Source organism: Protopterus annectens, chromosome 8.part0 (assembly GCF_019279795.1).
Source record: "Protopterus annectens isolate FY-2018-M chromosome 8.part0, PAN1.0, whole genome shotgun sequence".
Lineage (NCBI taxonomy): Eukaryota > Metazoa > Chordata > Ceratodontiformes > Protopteridae > Protopterus > Protopterus annectens.
In genome coordinates this window covers 1100996560-1101015205 of record NC_056741.1, presented here as the reverse complement: position 1 = coordinate 1101015205, position 18646 = coordinate 1100996560, and the positions used below count along the sequence as shown (strand labels likewise).

General features: G+C 43.5%; 1 protein-coding gene across 43 annotated transcripts in view; it reads left to right on the top strand.

Annotated features, from left to right (window-relative positions):
• Positions 1-18646, top strand: part of LOC122809254 (titin-like) — a 3339665-nt gene that overhangs the window by 210102 nt on the left and 3110917 nt on the right. For all 43 annotated transcript variants that reach the window (XM_044080625.1, XM_044080596.1, XM_044080621.1 and 40 more), the window contains 2 exons: positions 16947-16985; positions 17077-17091. In XM_044080625.1, the coding sequence (XP_043936560.1) occupies positions 16947-16985; positions 17077-17091 (54 nt within the window). The remainder of the gene's footprint in view (positions 1-16946; positions 16986-17076; positions 17092-18646) is intronic.

The following is an 18646-nucleotide window of genomic DNA, read 5'->3' as shown; positions in this document are numbered from 1 at the left end:
CCCTCTGGATAATCAGTGTTCTGTTAATCTTGGCAAATGTTTGCCTCCCCTCCACAAAACCACATTGATCCATATCTGTCAATTTTGGCATTACTTTTGCCATTCTTTTAGACATGCACACTTTATAGTCATGGTTTAGTATTGAAATGGGCCTCTATGAAGCTCTATCTGTTGGATCTTTACCCTCTGTAGGTATTACAGATACCATCACTTTCTTCCAGGATGTTGGTACTTCTCCTCTTAAAGTACTGTTAAAACCTTCCAGGTCTTTATCAGTTTTTTTCCCACCTAGTGTCCAAACTTCCACAGGAATACCATCTATTCATGGGGACTTTCCTGTAGATTGGTTATACAGCACAATTTTTATCTCATCTCCTCCTATCCTAACAGTCCGTGATTGAGCCTCATCTACCTTTAAATTTAATTCTTCCATAAACATTTCCATTTCTATCTTTTCTTGATTTCCATATTTCTCTGCTTTATGCAGACTTTCATAGAATTTCCAAAATATTTCTAATACCTCTACATGATCTCTTGTTACCTTCCTTGTTATAGGCTCCCTAAGCTTGGTGAAAGCCCTTTCTGCTTTCTGTTGCCTGAGTCGTCGTGCTAAAAGTTTTTGTGATCTAGAGTTATTATCAAAAGACAGTTGCTTAACATCTGTCTTTTCTAAAGTATATTATTGAGGTAATCCCTTATTTTCTGCTTAGCATTCTGTAGTTGATCCTCCTCTTGTTCCGCAATACTCCTTTTATTTGCACTCTGTTTTTAAAGTACACCATAATTTTATACCAGTCCCTAGCTATGTTTTCAAAAGTAATTTCTATCCTCTCAAATAACTCTTAAATGACCTCCACTACCCATTCCTTAATTCCTATTTTCATCAGATAGGTGGGAAAGTACCATTGCCTCATTTTTATTTAATTATCGTGTGCTTTTATTTTAGTTATTAGCACATGATCTGTAATAGTTACTGAGTGCTTATTAAGACCTTCAATTAAATGCACATGCTCCTGTGAAATGTAAATTCTGTCTAGCGTAGTCAAGTTTTTATATCTTGGTGAATGATCTGTAAATTCATTCCAAACTCGTATTACTGAAGTCATATATTCCATGTCAAATATTGTCATAAATTTCCTCAAAAATCTACTCTCCTCTATTATACTTTCCTTTCTGAAGCCCCCAGTCATATCTTCATTACTACAAATGAAACGCCAGTCCCCACCTATTAGTAGTATTCCTTGCTGAAAACTGATTTATCCCAGAATTTTCTTGTGCAACATTATAGCAGTTGTGAATATAAATACATGCTAGTATAATCCTCCTCCCTTGCCAGTAGCCCCTCAGCAGTAAAAAATTGCCATTATTGTCTTTTTTATCCTTTTCTGTCACTATTGGAGCTCCTCTTCCAGTTCATGTAAGTATTACTTTTTTTTCTTTTGTCCCAGATATTCCACTGAATAACCATCCTGAAAACATTTCTTTGTCAGATTCACATGTTCAAGTTTTTTCCAAGTGTGTATCCTGTAACATAGCCATTTGCACTCTACATTTTTAATATAGCACTATTATAATATAATATTTTAATATAACACTATTCTTTTTTTTTTTTTTTTGTATTTATCTGTGAGACCATTGACATTTAAAATTATTGTTTCCACCTTTTATGTATAATACCTTTTTGTTAGATGTCTAGTTCCAGGTTTTGTATTACATGCATACACTGTTAGGCAAGTTAGACTTTTATATAGTTGTTTCTGGTCGGATCCTATGTCGCATCTTACAAAAGTTTTTGTTTTATTGAAAGCCCTTAAAAAAACAATACCACCCTAAAACCTGTTAACTTAACACACATCTTCAAGTGTTGAAGTTTTACCCTCCTAATAGGAGTAAATGTCCTAAACTAACAGCTACAGTCATAGACTTGAGTTAATCTAGAAGAAGGGTTATCCGTGCTAAGATGCATGGTGCAGCCTGTGCTTCTACTAAGTGCCAGCTGGTTTTGTCTTATCTTTATAGCTCTCCCAGTTTGGGAAAACCCCTGAATGCTTTCAGAGAACATTATCTCCTAGCCAGTTTCTCTTGTCATTTTTTTCCCTGCAGCCAAACGCTCTCCACCAGACTGTGACCAGTTTCTCTTTTATCAGATTGTCTTCCTGGATTCATGAGAATCAGTCAGTCAATTTCTCTTTATCAGATTGTTTCTGTGGAGACATGAGGGTCAGATGCAGAATTGCTACTAAGCATACATTCCTTTGCTAGAAAAAAGCCTCATCATAATCAATATTTTTCATTTACTCACTTTCTTAAAACTTGTCATTCCCCCATGCAAGAATGAGAAAAAAGCACATTAATTTTTCTATTGTCAAGCTGTTCTAACCAGTCTTTTTTTCACATTGCAGTACCTACATTTCTTAAAACTGAACAAGAAGAAAGAGAGAAGGGAGAAAGAAAGGAATTTTAAAAAAGAACATCAGCACCTATATACAATCTCCATTACACTTAAAAATACCTGAGAAAACTTTACTTTATAGCTTGCAAAGAAAACCATACACCACAAAAATAGTGTTAGCGTGAAAAAAATATTTTCTCTACTTAGTTATCTTTCTCCCCCTCTTCATTCCGCCAAAGCATTTTCCAAACATTAATGACATGAAGTAGGGCATATACTTTAGAGTCCCTCACAAGTCCAGCAAATTCTAAAAAAGTCCAATATTTCCAGATGTTCTTGTTCTGTCATATTTCACAAATATAATTATTGTATTCTAATCCCATATTAAGTTACTGGTTTCATTACTGTTCATCTCCATCCCCACATCCTGCCTCTGCTTCATTTCCAGTGTAGTCTTGATTCTTCTTGTCAACTGTCATGTTTCCTTCCTTCTCTCCAACACTTTCTGTTGCAACAGTGGAAAGAGTTTCACAGGTGAAGTTTTGTTGTGGTCTTTATTACCAGAAGAACAAGAAGCAGAATCTCCATCTGTTTCACAGCTCACTTTTTGTTGGACAAATATTTGTATTTCTTCCTTAGCATGTACTTAATCAAAAAATGATTTTGTTCCCTCCAGGGAAGAATACCTTGAAGACACCTGGGTACAGCAGTTTGAATCTCACACCTGTGTCTTGACATTTCTTGAATAGTGGAATGAATTTACTCCTCTTCTGCCTGGTGTACAATGAGTAATCATTCTCCACAAACACTCTGCTGTCTCCCACTTTTAGTACTTTGTCCTTCTGCCACAGTTTTGTCAGTATCAACTCATTTTGCTGGTAGTACTGCATCTTTACTATTAAAGGTCTAGGTTGCTTTCTGATAGCCGGTTTTGGAGCATACATGTGACGTGCCCTTTCAACTAACAACTGCTGTGGAATACCAGTCCATTTGCTTACTTGTACTTTCATAAAATTAATGCAGTCTGTTCTTTCTAGCTTCTGTAGTTTATCTGAATATCTAAGGTTTTTCGTATGTTCTCTGCCCTCTAATTCTATTAATTTTTGAAACGTCTCTTCCTGAGCAGTCTCATATTCAGTCAGCCTTTTCTTCATTTCAACCTCTGATATTTGCAGCTTTATCACCTCATCTGAATGTGCGTTTTTAAAGCTCTTCCATATTTTCAAGGCTTTTGTTGTTTGTGTTGATATACTCCATTAGTATTTCATTTATTTTAACTGGGCCTGTGTGCAGTTGTCTGATATCTTCCTGTAGGTTACTGGAAGTCGTGTCTTGAGGTTGCATTGATTTTTGCTGAACATCTGCAGAACTTTCCCCAGTTAGTGTTTCTTCCTCACTTTTTGTAGCTGATTTTTTTTTCCAAGTGCTCTGTATTTCTTACTAGCCAGTTACTGAAATTTACCCATAAACACAAAAGTCTACTGGCCTTCAGTGTTGAGTTTCTGTTTTCACATTGGGATAGCTAGAGTTAAGCTGTTACTCAATGTGCAGCCATCTTGGAAGCCCCGGCTAATAGAGCTTCCTAAGCAGAAATGAATGGGCTTGTAGGATTCTTGTCCAGTGTAAGAATGCCGTCTCCCCCATTCACATGGAGAAAATGGGTTAGTTGGGTGCTGGAAATGGACCCATTAACTCCGTTGCTCTGTGGGAGGATGTAGTTTTCCCTAGTGATGTTCATCGTGCTATACTGCTGCAGTCATCACACTTGGGTTATCCTGTCGTCAGGTGGTCCCGCAGTCGGCCGAATCCCAAAGTCTTGGTCCGGCATCGGTTGTCGTTGCCTCTTCCCTGACGTCAGTGTGACAGGGGTATAAAAGAGACAGCCGACACCATTTTCTTCAGTCTTTCTTGCCGCGCGGTGCCCGAAGCAGAATCAGTTCGCAAGTGCCGGTCGGCCACCTCCGGAAATTTTCGAATAGAGTTTCAGTCTGAAGTCTTCTCTAAAGCTAAGTACCCCATTGGGGAAACTTTTCTTGCCTCAGACCGATGTCAGACAAAGTTAATAATTGTATTTCTTGTGGGAAGCAAATACCTCATAAGGATTTTCATTCTTATTGTATACCTTGCCTAGGCCCAGACCACGACGTCTCTGGTTTTCGATTCCGTGCTAGGTTCAACAAACGTACAATAAAGCGTCGAGCAGAATTCGCCCAGCATTATTTTGGCAGAAAATTTAATTATAGCATGCCGTCGGAGCAACTGACATCAGCAATGATTAAAAAACGCAAAGATAAGGACCAGCAGCCAAGGCCAAGACCAGATACCGAGGCCTCAGCAAGGCCTGACGCCGGTTCTCCGGTTTTCAGCGAGGCGCCTTCGCAGCCCCTGACTACCGCTGATTCAGAATTTCTGACTGCATCCCAAACCGAAACCGTTGGGCCTCCGGATCCGGTTCCACCTCACTCCTCGGACGCCAGCCCCGATGGGGATTCGGAAACTTTGAATAGACCTTCGGTCTCGGAGGGTGTTTTCAAACGGACAACTGCCTCTGCCAAGCTTTATGCTAAGCTCAAAGCCCCCTTGAAAGTTAGAAAACCGGGGCCACACCCCCCCCCCCACAGGCCCCTATGCCTAAAAAACAGATGTTAAGTTGTCTATCTCGCCTTCATTCTTGCTGGATGGGTTCGGAGCCGACCTCGGCTCCGACTCGGCCACTCTAAAAGCTCGAGAGTTGGTTCCACCGGCTCGAGGCTCCCCTTATATCCCACAATGCTAGGCGAGAGTTACCTCAGATCTCGTTTGCCGCTACAGCGATCGAGGTGTTGGTTTTCTACCGGTTCTTGGTAAGTGACTTTCTTGTAAAGTTAGTGTATTAAAACCCCTTTAATTTTAATAGTTATACTTATTTCCCTTAGTTTAGAGGAATTCTTATCCCGTTTCTTAAAAATTCCTGTTTTTCCCACAAGAACTTTAAGTTCTTCCCTGGGCCTACAGGCCTTTTCTTTCCTAGTGGAGTGTGTGTGTGTTATTTTTCTTAATTTAAAACCTAGCTAGTTGTTTTATTTTAAGTTAAACTAGACAGGGTGTAATCAGTGTGTTTGTGACTGTGTGTGTGATTACACCTTTGAGATGTCTAAAGAAGCAAAGGTCTCAGTTCAAGAAGTGTGATGCGTGCTGTCAGAAAATGTCTCTGACAGGCGCTCACACTTCTTGTGTCTACTGTCTGGGACCTTTGCACCTGCAGGACTCCTGTGCTGTTTGCCATGGCTTCAGCCCCAGGGTCCTGCAGGAAAGAAAAAATAAGTTAATTTTAAGAGGCTTACTCAAGCCAGAGGATTCCCTTACTGTGTCTTCAGGGAAGCCCTCTAAGGCATCTAGGTCTTCGGCTCCGACAACTGAGCCGAGACCTAAGGCTTCTAAACCTCTGCCTACATCGGCTCCGGCTGGAGCCGATGAGTCTCAGTCCACAGTTTCTGTGGTTCCCTCGGCTCCGGCTGGAGCCGAGGTATTAGAAATTCCCGTGTCTGCTCCGACCAGACCTTCAGAGCCGACAACTAGGAAGAGGTCCAGGTCACCATCCCTTGGCTCCGTTCATTCGGCTCCAGGATCTCCCCTGCTGTCTGAACGGGCCAAAGATCTCACTCCTCTAGGTCATCGAGGCTGTCGGATCATGACCTTCAGAGGGTAGTGAGTCGACTTCTTAAGTCCAAGGCACTGGCCCAGATGCTTCAGAGCCCGACTCATCAGTCGATGCCTGCCCCTGTCCATCAATATATTCCTCCTTCGACTCTCTTGAGCTCGGAGCCGGTCGTCGGAACCGAGACTGTGATAGCGTCGGAGCCGATACAATTGTCTTCGGCTCCGTCTGCTCCGATTTCTTCCTTGAAAGAACCCCGGCGCCGGACTTCCCTCGTCGGCTCCGAGGGGGTGAGTGGCATTGGACCCTTGTCCGACCCGCTCTTCCTCTCGGAGCCGGCGCTAGTGAGTTCGGCTCCGACATCGACCTCGGAGCCATCACTGTCGGTGCCGAGGGGTTCTCAGCTTCTCGGAGCGGGGACCTCTGGCTTTGCCTGACAGGGGTGCTTTTGAGGTCATGCGGAGTGTGTTAGAGCCTGGCTCTACCCCACAGTCGGCGCCGTCCGCCCCTCCCTCTACGGTGCCTCAGGTCAAGTCGACTCACTCCCTCATCCCGGACCGCAGAGAGCCAGCTCCTCAGGAACCCCCTGTGGGGATCTCATCCTTTTCCGAGGCCTCTCCTGACTTGGCAGAAGAGCCCCCTCGGAAGAGGAAGTGTAAGAGGAAACACATTGACTCACCTGAGTCAATCACATCTGATACAGATTTAGATGATTCCGAGGGTTCCCCCCGTTCCCCTTCTGAAGATGTCTCTTTTGCAGACATTCTAGAGATCCTGAAGCAGAGGGGAAATTGGCCAGCCCTTAACCCTTCGGAGGATGAATCTGTATATCTTGAGGCGTTTGGCTCTCGCCCTTCCACCTCCTGGGTGTCTCCCTCATGCAGGTGGTTGCTAAAAAGGCATGGACGGCTCCTGATTCAGTGGACCCCACTCCCAGGAGACCCTCCAAATTCATAACGGCACCAGCAGACAAGCAGTTCTTGACAAAAGGAGTTTCTGTGGATGCTATGGTGGTAGCTGCTGCCACTAAGAAGGAACTAGCTGATCCTTCAGTACCTGTCCATCCACCTAACAAGGAATCTAGGTCCATGGACAGGTACGGGAAGCGGATGTTTTCGTCAGCGACATTTACTATGCGTTCGCTGAACTACCTGTGCCATTTCACTCGTCTTCAAAGGGACTTGATTAAAGAAGCGAGTGACATGTTGAAGGATCCTACAGCTGCGGGGTTTCAAGATAAAATGAACACTCAGCTGGCTACCCTTAACTCCATAGCCAACTCCTCCATGCGCCTCCTTTCTTATGCGGCTGATGGAGCGAGTAGGTCCGCAGGGACAGGTGTGGCCTTACGTAGGCATGCCTGGATGCGGCTATGCAATTTTGCGGACCCCTTCAAGACGTCTTTCACTAACTCCCCATTTGATGGATCATCTCTCTTTGGTCCTCAAGTGAAAGAAACCTTGACTAGGTGCGAGACTGATGGCAAGACTCTTTCTGCCGTCGGAGTCCGTTTTTCTACTCCTAGGCCTTACCCCAAAGGCCAGAAAAGTGGGAAAATGTGGTTCCGTAAACAAAATCAAGGGACTTCGCCTGACGCACAAAGTCGTTACCCCGCCAGAGGCAGAGGCGGGAATAACAATGGTAGACGCCCCTCGAGGCAGGGGCTCCGCAAGAACCAGGGCAATCGAGAAGCCTTCTCTGATAAGCCCTTTCAGCATCCCTGAGGTGTTGCCCGGCTGCCCACCTTCGGAGGCAGTCGGGGGAAGGTTGTCACTGTACCCAAAAGCCTGGCTATCCCTGACTCAAGACAAATGGGTACAGTCCGTCATTTCCGAAGGCTATTCTATCCCCTTTCTTCGCATTCGAAACAATCAAAAAATCCCTTCCAGATGTTCCACCGCACAAAGGGATCTAGCGGTTTTGGAAATTTCAAAACTGCTTGCAAAAGAGCAATTCAGCCAGTTCCAGCAGACCAGCAAGGATCCGGAATCTACTCAAGGTTCTTTTAGTTCCAAAGAAAACAGGGACTGGAGACCAATTTTGGATCTCAGTATCTTGAACAGATCAGTCAAGAAAACAAGATTTCGGATGGTCACGCTGCAGTCCATCCTTCCCCTATTGGGAAAAGGAAACTGGATGTGCTCTATAGACCTTCAGGATGCGTACTATCACATAAAATGAACAGACGCTCCAGAAGATTCCTCCGCTTCAGGCTGGGAACCAGTCATTTTCAATTCAGGGCCCTGCCCTTTGGTCTCACCACTGCCCCGGTGTTTACCAAATGCATGGCAGTGGTAGCTTCTCACCTGAGACGACAAGGATTCCAGGTGTTTCCATATTTGGACGACTGGCTCCTCACAGCTCCCACCAAGCATCTCCTTCTGATGGCCAGGGATTACACTTTTCGCATTTGTCAAAAGTTAGGCATTTCAATAAATTGCGAAAAGTCTGTTTTGTCGCCTTGTCATACTATTACCTACATAGGCGCAAATCTAGACACAGTAGACATGTCTGCGAGGCTAACAGATCAGAGAATAACAGACATACACAGACTGGTCTCACTCCTTTTCAACAACAACATAATCAAAGCCAGGTTAGTTCTGAAAGTGTTGGGAATTATGGCGGCTGCCATACCTCTGCTTCCATTAGCCAGATTCCACATGCGAATCCTTCAATGGATGCTCTTTACACAATGGTCATACCAGCAACTTCCAATGTCCCACACCATTATGATCACGCAGGCGTGCAGAAATCATCTCATGTGGTGGATGTCTTCCCCTCAGCTCTGGTTGGGAAGACCCTTTGTTCCTCCCCTCCGGTTGCTACTCTGACAACGGACGCCTCCCTGATCGGGTGGGGGCATTATCAGGGCAGGGCGGTCCAGGGCACATGGCAACCAGGCGAATGCCACTTGCACATAAATGTTCTGGAGATGAGAGCAGTGCTTTTAGCGTTGCAAGCCCTTCAAGACTCTCTCCCCTTGGGAGCGATTGCAATCCAGACAGACGATATGTCTGTAGTGTGGTACATCAACAAACAAGGCGGAACCAGGTCCTACCCCTGTGTCGAGAAGCACTCAGATTGTGGCAATGGGCGATTTCTTCTCAGCGTTTCTGATAGCAACGCACATCCCGGAAGTCCAATCAAATAGCGGACAAATTGAGCAGAGCTATCCTCATGCCTCACGAGTGGTCTCTGAAAGACTCTGTTGTGAGAGAGATTTTTCTCAAGTGGGGTCAGCCTTGCTGCGATCTTTTGCTACTCCCCAAAACAGCAAGTGCAGACATTATTTCACCCTATTCCCTTTACCAGGCCAACCCAGCAGAGGCGCTCTAGTCCAAGTTTGGCCCGGGGACTTCTGTATGCATTTCCCCCTTCCCACTAATCTCTCAAGTGATACAGAAAGCTATCGCTCAGAAGGCCTCGTTGATCCTCATTGCTCCTTACTGGCCTCGACAGGTGTGGTTCCCCTTTCTACATCAATTTCTACTGGGCGACCTTGGCATCTGGACCTAGTTCCAGACCTTTTGATCCATCAATCGGGTCAGTTTCATCGCTCCCTCCCCTCTCTGAACCTCACTGCTTGGTTCCTCCAGTTCCAACTTTAGCCAGGCTTCCTCAATTATCTCACTCTGTTCGAGATATTTTGATAGCTTCCCATAAATCTTCCACTAGGAAGATTTACTTGAGTAAGTGGAAACGTTTCACATTTTGGGCTCAAGGAAGGGACATAGATCCTTTCACTGCTTCCATCCAAATAGTCCTTGATTTTCTAGCTGAACTCTTCCATGCAGGTTCATCCCTTCTACTCTTAAAGTTCAATTGGCAGCTATCTCTAACTTTCATGTGGGTATTTCTGAGTCTGCCTTAATGTCCCACAAGCTTTGCAAAGCCTTTTTGAAAGGAGTTTTTCTTCTCAGACCTCCTATAAGAAATCCTCCTTCTCCTTGGGACCTAAATTTAGTTCTTACTTCTTTGATTCTACCCCTTCGAACCTGCAGCATCCTGTTCTTTAAAATTGCTATCATGGAAGACTCTCTTTCTGGTAGCTATTACTTCAGCTAGAAGAGTCTCAGAACTTCATGCACTCAGCTGTCGACCTCCTTATCTATTGTTCCATAAGGACAGGGTATCCTTACGAACCAACCCGTCCTTTTTACCTAAGGTAGTCTCGACGTCAAATCTAAATCAAAGCATTGACCTCCCTGTCCTTTTCCAGAATATTCCAATAGGTCTGAACAAAAATTACACTGGCTAGATGTTCATCGTCAGTTGAGGTACTATTTGGATAGAACAAAACAATTCAGAAAATCTGACCAACTGTTTGTCTCCTATGCAGAAGGCAGAAAGGGACTTTCAGTTTCAAAGGTATCATTATCTAGATGGCTTACATCTCTGATTACCCTTGTTTATGAGATTAGACACCAAAAGCTGCCTAATAAACCTAAGGCCCATTCTACAAGAGCTTTGGCTACTTCCTTAGCCTTCCAAGACAGACTGCCTATTGACACCATTTGTGCAGCGGCTACTTGGGCTACTCCTCACACTTTCATTTCTCATTATAAGTTGGATTTAGCTTCTAGGCATAGAGCTAACTTTGGTTCCACTGTTCTCAGGAGTCTGTTCCGTTAGGCCACCGGGACAAGGTGCTAGGGGCCGGTCCCATCCAGCAAGAATGAAGGCGAGATAGACAACTTAACATATAGAAGTTATGTTCTTACCATAACGTTCCATGTTAGTTGTCTTCTTCTCGCTTCTTCTTCTTGCCCCACCCTCCTTCCCCTGGCCTGGACAGACCTAGAGGAGTTGTGATTGTGACCTCTCTTTCTACCACCTCTTTCTTAGACATATGCTGCTTGCATATCTCCTGAATCAGGATGTAGGTCACCCTTCTTTCTCCCTGTTGTTAGAGGTGGACTCTGTTTAGAGTTATTCTGTAACTATTATAAGCTGGGGTTAGCTTACAAATGAGATCTGAGGTAACTCTCGCCTAGCATTGTGGGATATAAGGGGAGCCTCGAGCCGGTGGAACCAACTCTCGAGCTTTTAGAGTGGCAGTCGGGCAGGTCGGCTCCGAACCCATCCAGCAAGAAGAAGGCGAGAAGAAGACAATTAATGTGGAACGTTATGGTAAGAACATAACTTCTATATACTTAAGATGGCCGAGGATTTCATTACCCTTATCAGGGGATCCCAACCCCCACCTGACAAAAGGCCTAGACTGGAGGAAGATTATCCTTCCTCTGACCAAGCATCCATTTCTTCAGGCAACTCTGACGACCAGGATTACTCCTTCTCTCCTTATGAAGACTCAGATGCTGAAGAGTCCATTCCCTCTGTCTCCCCCTCTGAAGACTACTCTTTTGGGGAAACTTTACACACCATGAGGGAACACTTTCACTGGGAAGGCCAAGATTACTCTGACTCCAAGAAAAGACTCTGAGTTTCTACTTCTTCCACAGCATAGACCCCTGGTAATTCCTCCAGTTTTTGACATTTTGGATGATGTTTTCTCTGGATCCAGTTTAAACCCAGATTCCTTATCTCCAGCTCCAGCTAAACCAGACAGATACTACCGAGTTCCTGATACTCATAAGTTTCTATACAAAAGCCCTAATGCAGACCCCGAGACCATTTCCCAGGGTCCCAAAGGGGTTAAGGCCTCTACTGCTAAGAATCCACTCCCTTCTGAAAGAGATTCCAGAGCATTAGAAAGATGGGGAAAGAAAGTGTATACTTCTGCTACTTTGGCCATGAGGGCATTAAACTGCCAATTCCACATGCTAAAATACCAATAGTATTTGATTACACAGTTAAAGCAGAAGCTGACCCCTCTGACAGATCAACTAGATTTGAAAGAGATACAAGATTTGCTGCATGCAGCAGAACAAGTGGGAAAACATACCTTACAGTGTGGTTTTGATTCATTGGAAGCCTCATGTAGAGCAGCTGTCACGGGGTCTGTCATACGTAGGCATGCTTGGCTTAAAGAACAAGCCTTACCAGAACATGTCAAAGCAAAGTTATTGGATGCCCCATTGCAGAAAGATGTGTTATTTGGTGTCAAAGCAGAGGAAGTTTTGAAGAAAATGGAAGAAAAGGCAAAATCTATGCAAACAGTTAAAGATTTTTTACAGGTACAACCTCCTCGTTTCAGCAGAAACTGGCCATCAAAAAACTGGTCCTTTCCTGCATCAGACAGACCCCAAAGAGATAGGTACAGGCGCCCAAGGGGCAGAGGCTAGCCACAAGGTTCTTTCAGGCCTAGACAATGGCATACAGCAACTCACAGAGGTGGAGATGAAAGATCTCAACCTTTCAGGAAACAAGCACAATGACTTCCCTCTTCGCCTCCCAAGCAAAATTGCCCTGGCAGCACCCTTGGGAGGGAAACTGGCTCTATTTCCACAAAATTGGTGCATCATAACAAAGGACAAATGGATTCTGGATATTATTACCCGAGGCTACAGATTTCATTTCCACACTTTACCTCAGATGAGAGGCATGCCAAATCTGCCTCCAAACCAATGGGCAGAGGCTCAAACGCAAATTTCAGCTCTCATGGATATGAAAGCAATTCAAAAGGTACCTACAAAAGAGCAAGGTCAAGGTTTTTACTCAAGACTGTTTCTAGTCCCAAGAAAGGACAAAGCCTGGAGGCCCATCTTAGACCTCGCAATTCTTAACACATACCTGGAGATACCCAAATTCAAAATGCTCACTCTACAGCAGCTCCTTCCCATGCTGGGCAAGGAGTCTTGGCTGGTAACGTTGGACCTCAAAGAGGCATACCTGCATGTCCCTGTCAGACAAGATTGCAGAAGATACCTCAGATTTTGGCAGGTACAACGCATTATTAATTCTCTGCACTGCCCTTTGGCTTATCTACTGCGCCCAGAGTATTTACGAAATGCCTGGCATCAGTAATTGCATATTGCAGACGAGGAATACAAATTTACCCATATCTGGATGACTGCCTGATCCAAGTGGACAGCAAGGACATTCTGTTACAGCATCTGGCTTTTGTAACACAGCTGCTCAGTTGCCTAGGGTACACAGTAAACAAAAAGAAGTAAAAACTAATACCCTCGCAACAAATAATATTCCTGGGTGCCAGCTTAAATACAACAGCCCAGATGGCTTACCTCACGCCAGACAACCAAAAGCAATTGACTCTATACTTCAACAAGATAGCAACTTTTACCCAGCTCACTGCAAGGAAAATCCTGCAGGCAGTGGGGTTCATGGCATCATGCATTCAACTAATCCCATATGCAAAGCTGCATATGAGAAAATTGCAATGGTACCTGAAAAGTGTATGGTCTCAACACAGGCACAGCCTCGAAACAAATATACCTATCATTCCCTGCCTTCAAAAAGAGTTCCTATGGTGGTCTCAAGCATGTCAAACAAACAAGGGTCTTCCTTTCGTCTTGCCTCCAGCAAACCAAACCATGACAACAGATTCTTCAGATTACGCCTGGGGAGCGTACTTGGCAGGGCAGTGCATACAGGGCAAATGGTCTGCAAAACAAATGCATCTTCACATCAACCAAAAGGAGATGCTAGCTGTGCAAAATGCCCTGACAGCCTTCAAGGACCTCTTGCATCCAGGACAACTTCTAATAAGGACAGACAACACCACAGTTATGTGGTACATAAACAAACAGGGAGGAACACACTCCTACCCTTTATGCAGACAGGCTATGACCTTATGGAACACAGCTTTGACCTACCAAGTACAACTACAAGCACAATTCCTGCCAGGAAAGGAAAACATATTGGCAGACGAATTAAGCAGAAACATGGCAGACCCCCACGAGTGGAGACTACACCCACAAGTATTTTCAATGATAACTCAAAGATGGGGATGTCCAGACATAGATCTGTTTGCATCCCCCAACAATTGCCAGTTACAAAAATTCTGCACAAGGACTTATCACTCCCTAGCCTGGAAAGTGGACGCTCTATCATTCAGTTGGGCAACACTGACAGTCTATGCCTTCCCTCCACTACCTCTATTGACCAAGGTATTACTGAAGGTCATAACAGAGACCACAAATGATCCTCATTGCTCCGGACTGGCCACGCCAGCACTGGTACCCATTGCAAAGGAACTTGACTCACAGCCCTCCATGGATCTTGCCTCAATTCCCACTACTGTTGACTCAGAAAAACTATCAAACCCCTCACAGCCGGCTCAGAACTTTAAATTTAGCTGCATGGAGAATTCCTTAAATTATCAATCAACACTTCTCTCAAAGGACGTCCTGAATGTAATTATGGAGGCCTGGAGGCCCAGCACCAGGAAGACTTACTCAGACAAATAGAAAATATTTTGTGCATGGCACCAGGCTAAAGGTCAAAATCCTTGGATTCCAAACATTCCTCACATACTGCAATACCTAACTGAGATATTGCACAAAGGCCTTTCCTTCTCCTCCATTAAGATCCATGCTTCAGCCATTTCAGCTCAATATAATTCGGATCCCCCAATTTTTTCACACCCTTTACTTAGACAGTTTCTCAGAGGGGCTAAGAATATAAGACCCCCCCCAAAAGACCACCAACACCAACTTGGGACCTGAACTTCGTTTTAGAAAAGTTAACACTACCTCCTTTCGAACCGGCATTCTCAGCAGAACTTTAATACTTGTCTTGGAAAACAGCCTTGTTACTGGCTATTACCTCAGCACGCAGGGTCTCAGAACTACAAGCACTTATGGCAGTGGAACCTTTCATCATTTTCCATCAGGACAGAGTCTCTTTACGAACTAACCCTACCTTCATGCCCAAGGTAGTATCCAGTGTGGCTTTGAATCGGACCATTCATTTACCCACCTTTTATCCTAACCCACAGAATAAAGGAGAAAGGCTCCTTCACTCTTTGGACATTCACAGACAGCTACGTTACTATTTAGATAAGACAAAGATCTTCAGAAAAACCGACCAACTCTTTGTATCATATGCTGCAGGTTCACAAGGAAAGGCTATTTCAAAACAGACCATCTCCAAGTGGATAGCACATTGTATCCGCTTTTGCTACTCCCACCATGGGAAGGCAGTGCCTGTCAATATTAGATCCCTTTCTGCTAGGGCTACTGCAACCTCAGCAGCCTCTCAGAGGGGTTCCAACCAAAGACATTCTGGAGGCAGCTACTTGGAGTTCAATGCACACCTTTACCAAGCACTACAACCTTCCATTATAGTCAAAAACCAGGGCTGGTTTTGCCACTGCAGTTCTGCAGGGCATCCTAGCATCACCTAACCCAGTTTAGTACCAGCCACCCTTCCATAGCTTTGGGATTCTACCCAAGTGTGATGACTGCAGCAGTATAGCATATGAACATAGTACAGTTTTGTACCTACCATAAATGTAGATGTTCGAGTGGTTATACTGCTGCAGTCCAGGTTACCCTCCCTCCATCCCCTCTACATACCAGGGTGTTAGTTACAATGTACTTCAATCTCTTGGATGCATGTCTATATGGTGTATTTGCTAACAGCTAGTTCTACTGCTTATCTACTAAGGTATTGTTGCATAGCTATTGTATTGCCTTCCTACTTAGGGGCACCTGACATCTGGGGCAAGAAAAACTGAAGAAAATGGCGTCGGCTGTCTCTTTTATACCCCTGTCGCACTGACGTCAGGGAAGAGGCGACGACAACCGACGCCGGACCTAGACTTTGGGATTCGGCCGACTGCGGGACCGCATGACGACAGGATAACCCAAGTGTGATGACTGCAGCAGTATAACCACTCAAACATCTACATTTATGGTAGGTACAAAACTGTACTTTCTCTTTCTTGTACAGCTTGGATCAACCTTGTCCAGTTCATATCCTGTTGGTATCCTTATTGAAGAATGACTCCTGAGGAGTAAGGCTTCTGTTTTTTACTTGGAACTAAACGAAGAGTCTTTGTAGACTATGTATCAGGTGCACAAACATGGTAGTGGCTTTTTTAACAAGTTGCTTTAATTGTCCTTTCTTTTTGGGATGCTTCAGCCTGAAAGCTTGTGCCACCACTGACTTCTCTTCAGATTTTTGTTGCTGACCTGCTGTATGAATTACATGACCCCATGTTAGCTATATTTCCTGTAGAAATTTCTGGCATCTTTAGTAGAAGTATACGGTGTTCACTGATGTGCCCTGTGACATCAACCAGAGCAGCCTTGGTTGATGAAGAAAAGAGACATCATTGAATGTTGTCTTAGTTCTTTACTTTGCTTTTGAGTCTCCGGAGACATAGCTGTACCATTACTTCAGCTACAATGAGTGCAAGGGATTGTGCTTCCTTACAGTAACTGCTTTCCCAGGTCTTCATTATTCCACTTGCTTGAATATCCATGTATCTGATAAGGAATTGGATATTTCTGTCCCAGTGAACTCTTGACACGCTACCACCGTGGAAGAAGAGACATGTTTACAGTACATGTTTTTTGCCTCCCTGTTAGCCCTTTAGTGATTGCAGTTATTTAATAGAAATCTGGTCACTGACATCACACCTGGGTACCTTGTATGTACACATGTAGCCTGTTATTTTCAATTTTCTCTTTAGTTACACACAAAATAGAAGAAGGGTATACAATATATTTTCATACAAGAGAGGTGTATGGTATGCAGTGTATTTTCAGGAAGGTGTACAGTACTTGATTTCCTTCACTTAGCCATCAGGCCATTAGCCTGGCAGCCAGTCAACATTAACGTTGTTGTTGGCTGCCAGCCTTCTGCCTGAGTTGTAGTGGAATTCTACTTTTTGTGAGAAGTGACTTTGTAGATATTGAAAGCCTTCCCCCGTTTTATGGCAGCTGAAATGGGTTCTGGGTGCACAGCATATTTATAGTTTTTTTTTTTTTTTTTTTTTTAAATGTCATTTAGTATTTTAACTTACTGATATTCCTTTGTCATTTACAGAACATGCTGTTGTAAAAAAAAGAGGACGACCCCGAATACGTAAGTAAAATTAAATACACCACATCTAAAGTTCAGAATCACTATTCGTTCCCTAATTTTTCCTCTTTTTCTGTTTTGTTCCCAACTGTAGATCACTATGCACCAGGTAAGTGCATAGTTTATTTTTAATTTTGTTTAATACTTTTTATTGCATTTACTGAATGCTGTTGCTAAGGTTATAACAAGGCTAATGTTTTGCTTCCCTGTCTTCAGCTATTGAAGTGCTTTTATTTTATGGAAAATCTATTTTTCATACATTATTTTTGCAATCCTTTTTGATTGCATAGTCAAACATCTAGAGAGAAAGCTAAAATACCAGTTCAAGTTTGTTGTGGTATACAGGACAATTCTTTAAATTTGGCACAACTGTAAAAAAATGTAAATTTTAGTTGCAAAATATATAAAATTATTTGTGCTTGAAAACTACAAAACTGAAAGTGCTATGAGTTGCAGTTGCAGAAGTAGTTAACGGAAGTACTGTGAAATAAACAAAATGTATCGTAATACGTGCTTACCTAGTTGGAATCATGTCTTTGGTCCCGTGTCCTCAGTCATGGAGGAAATCTGTCAGCTTTGGGAGTCGTACTGGGCACTGTTCTTGAGAGTGAGCTAAAAAGATTGTATGTATTTCAAACATAGTTGCTGTCTCTCTATTTTCAGTACCATTTTTGTCCAGTTTAGAGTCAGCAGAGCTAGAGCCTGTTCTAGCAAGTAGTAGGCACAAGGTGGGAATGATTTGTGAATCAGATACAAGTCCATACAAGTTGCATTGCCGTAGAGATACACACACACACACACACACACACACACACACACACACACACACACACACACACGCACACTTTTAAGCATCACCAGTTCATCTACCCATGTCTTCAGGATATGGAAAGAAGTTGGGGCCCCTGAGAAAAACCTGCGTAGACAAATGGAGGACGTATGAATTCCATAAAGAAGGAATCCTGCTGGAAAATAAACCAAATAAACACTAGCTTTCATATTGCTGTGATTTTCCCAAATTTGCTAAATAAGATTTGAAAGGAAATTTCTTGAGCAGAATCATTCATATTTGTGGAGGAAAGACCATCTATACATTTACTGCTTATTCACTTAAGGTCAGATGTTGATATTATTTGATTGGCCAACTCGATTCCAGTTTGGCAGCTGATGAATTTGCTTTCTCCATATTTTGTCCCATGTTCTGGTACAGTCAGCTGGCCTTGCTTAGGAGAATGCCTAGTGTTTAACAAAAAGCTTGAAGATTCTTAAACATTTGACTTTTATTTTCTGCATGCAGCTGCTTCTTGGACACTGGATCGTAACAGTTTTAGGTGTTAGAGAAAGTGTTTTCTGTTTAGCTGTCAAAGTAACCTTTCTGTATTTTATTAGTAAATGACCTTATTGCTGGGGTAGTAAATGATGATCAGCTCATTGTAAGTACTGTAAAATCTATAAATAGTTTCCAAAATAGCCGCCCCCCCCCCTCCACCATGTCTCATTTGTGATGGATTGTTACTGTTTACTTGAGTACTACTTGCAGTGTTCCAAGTCCATTGTGCCTCGGTTGTGGCTGAAGAATATCCTGTGAACATTCCACTTACCTGATTCAACCATCTAACACCTAAATAAGTAAACTTATGTTTATCTGAAGTTCTGTGTTTGTC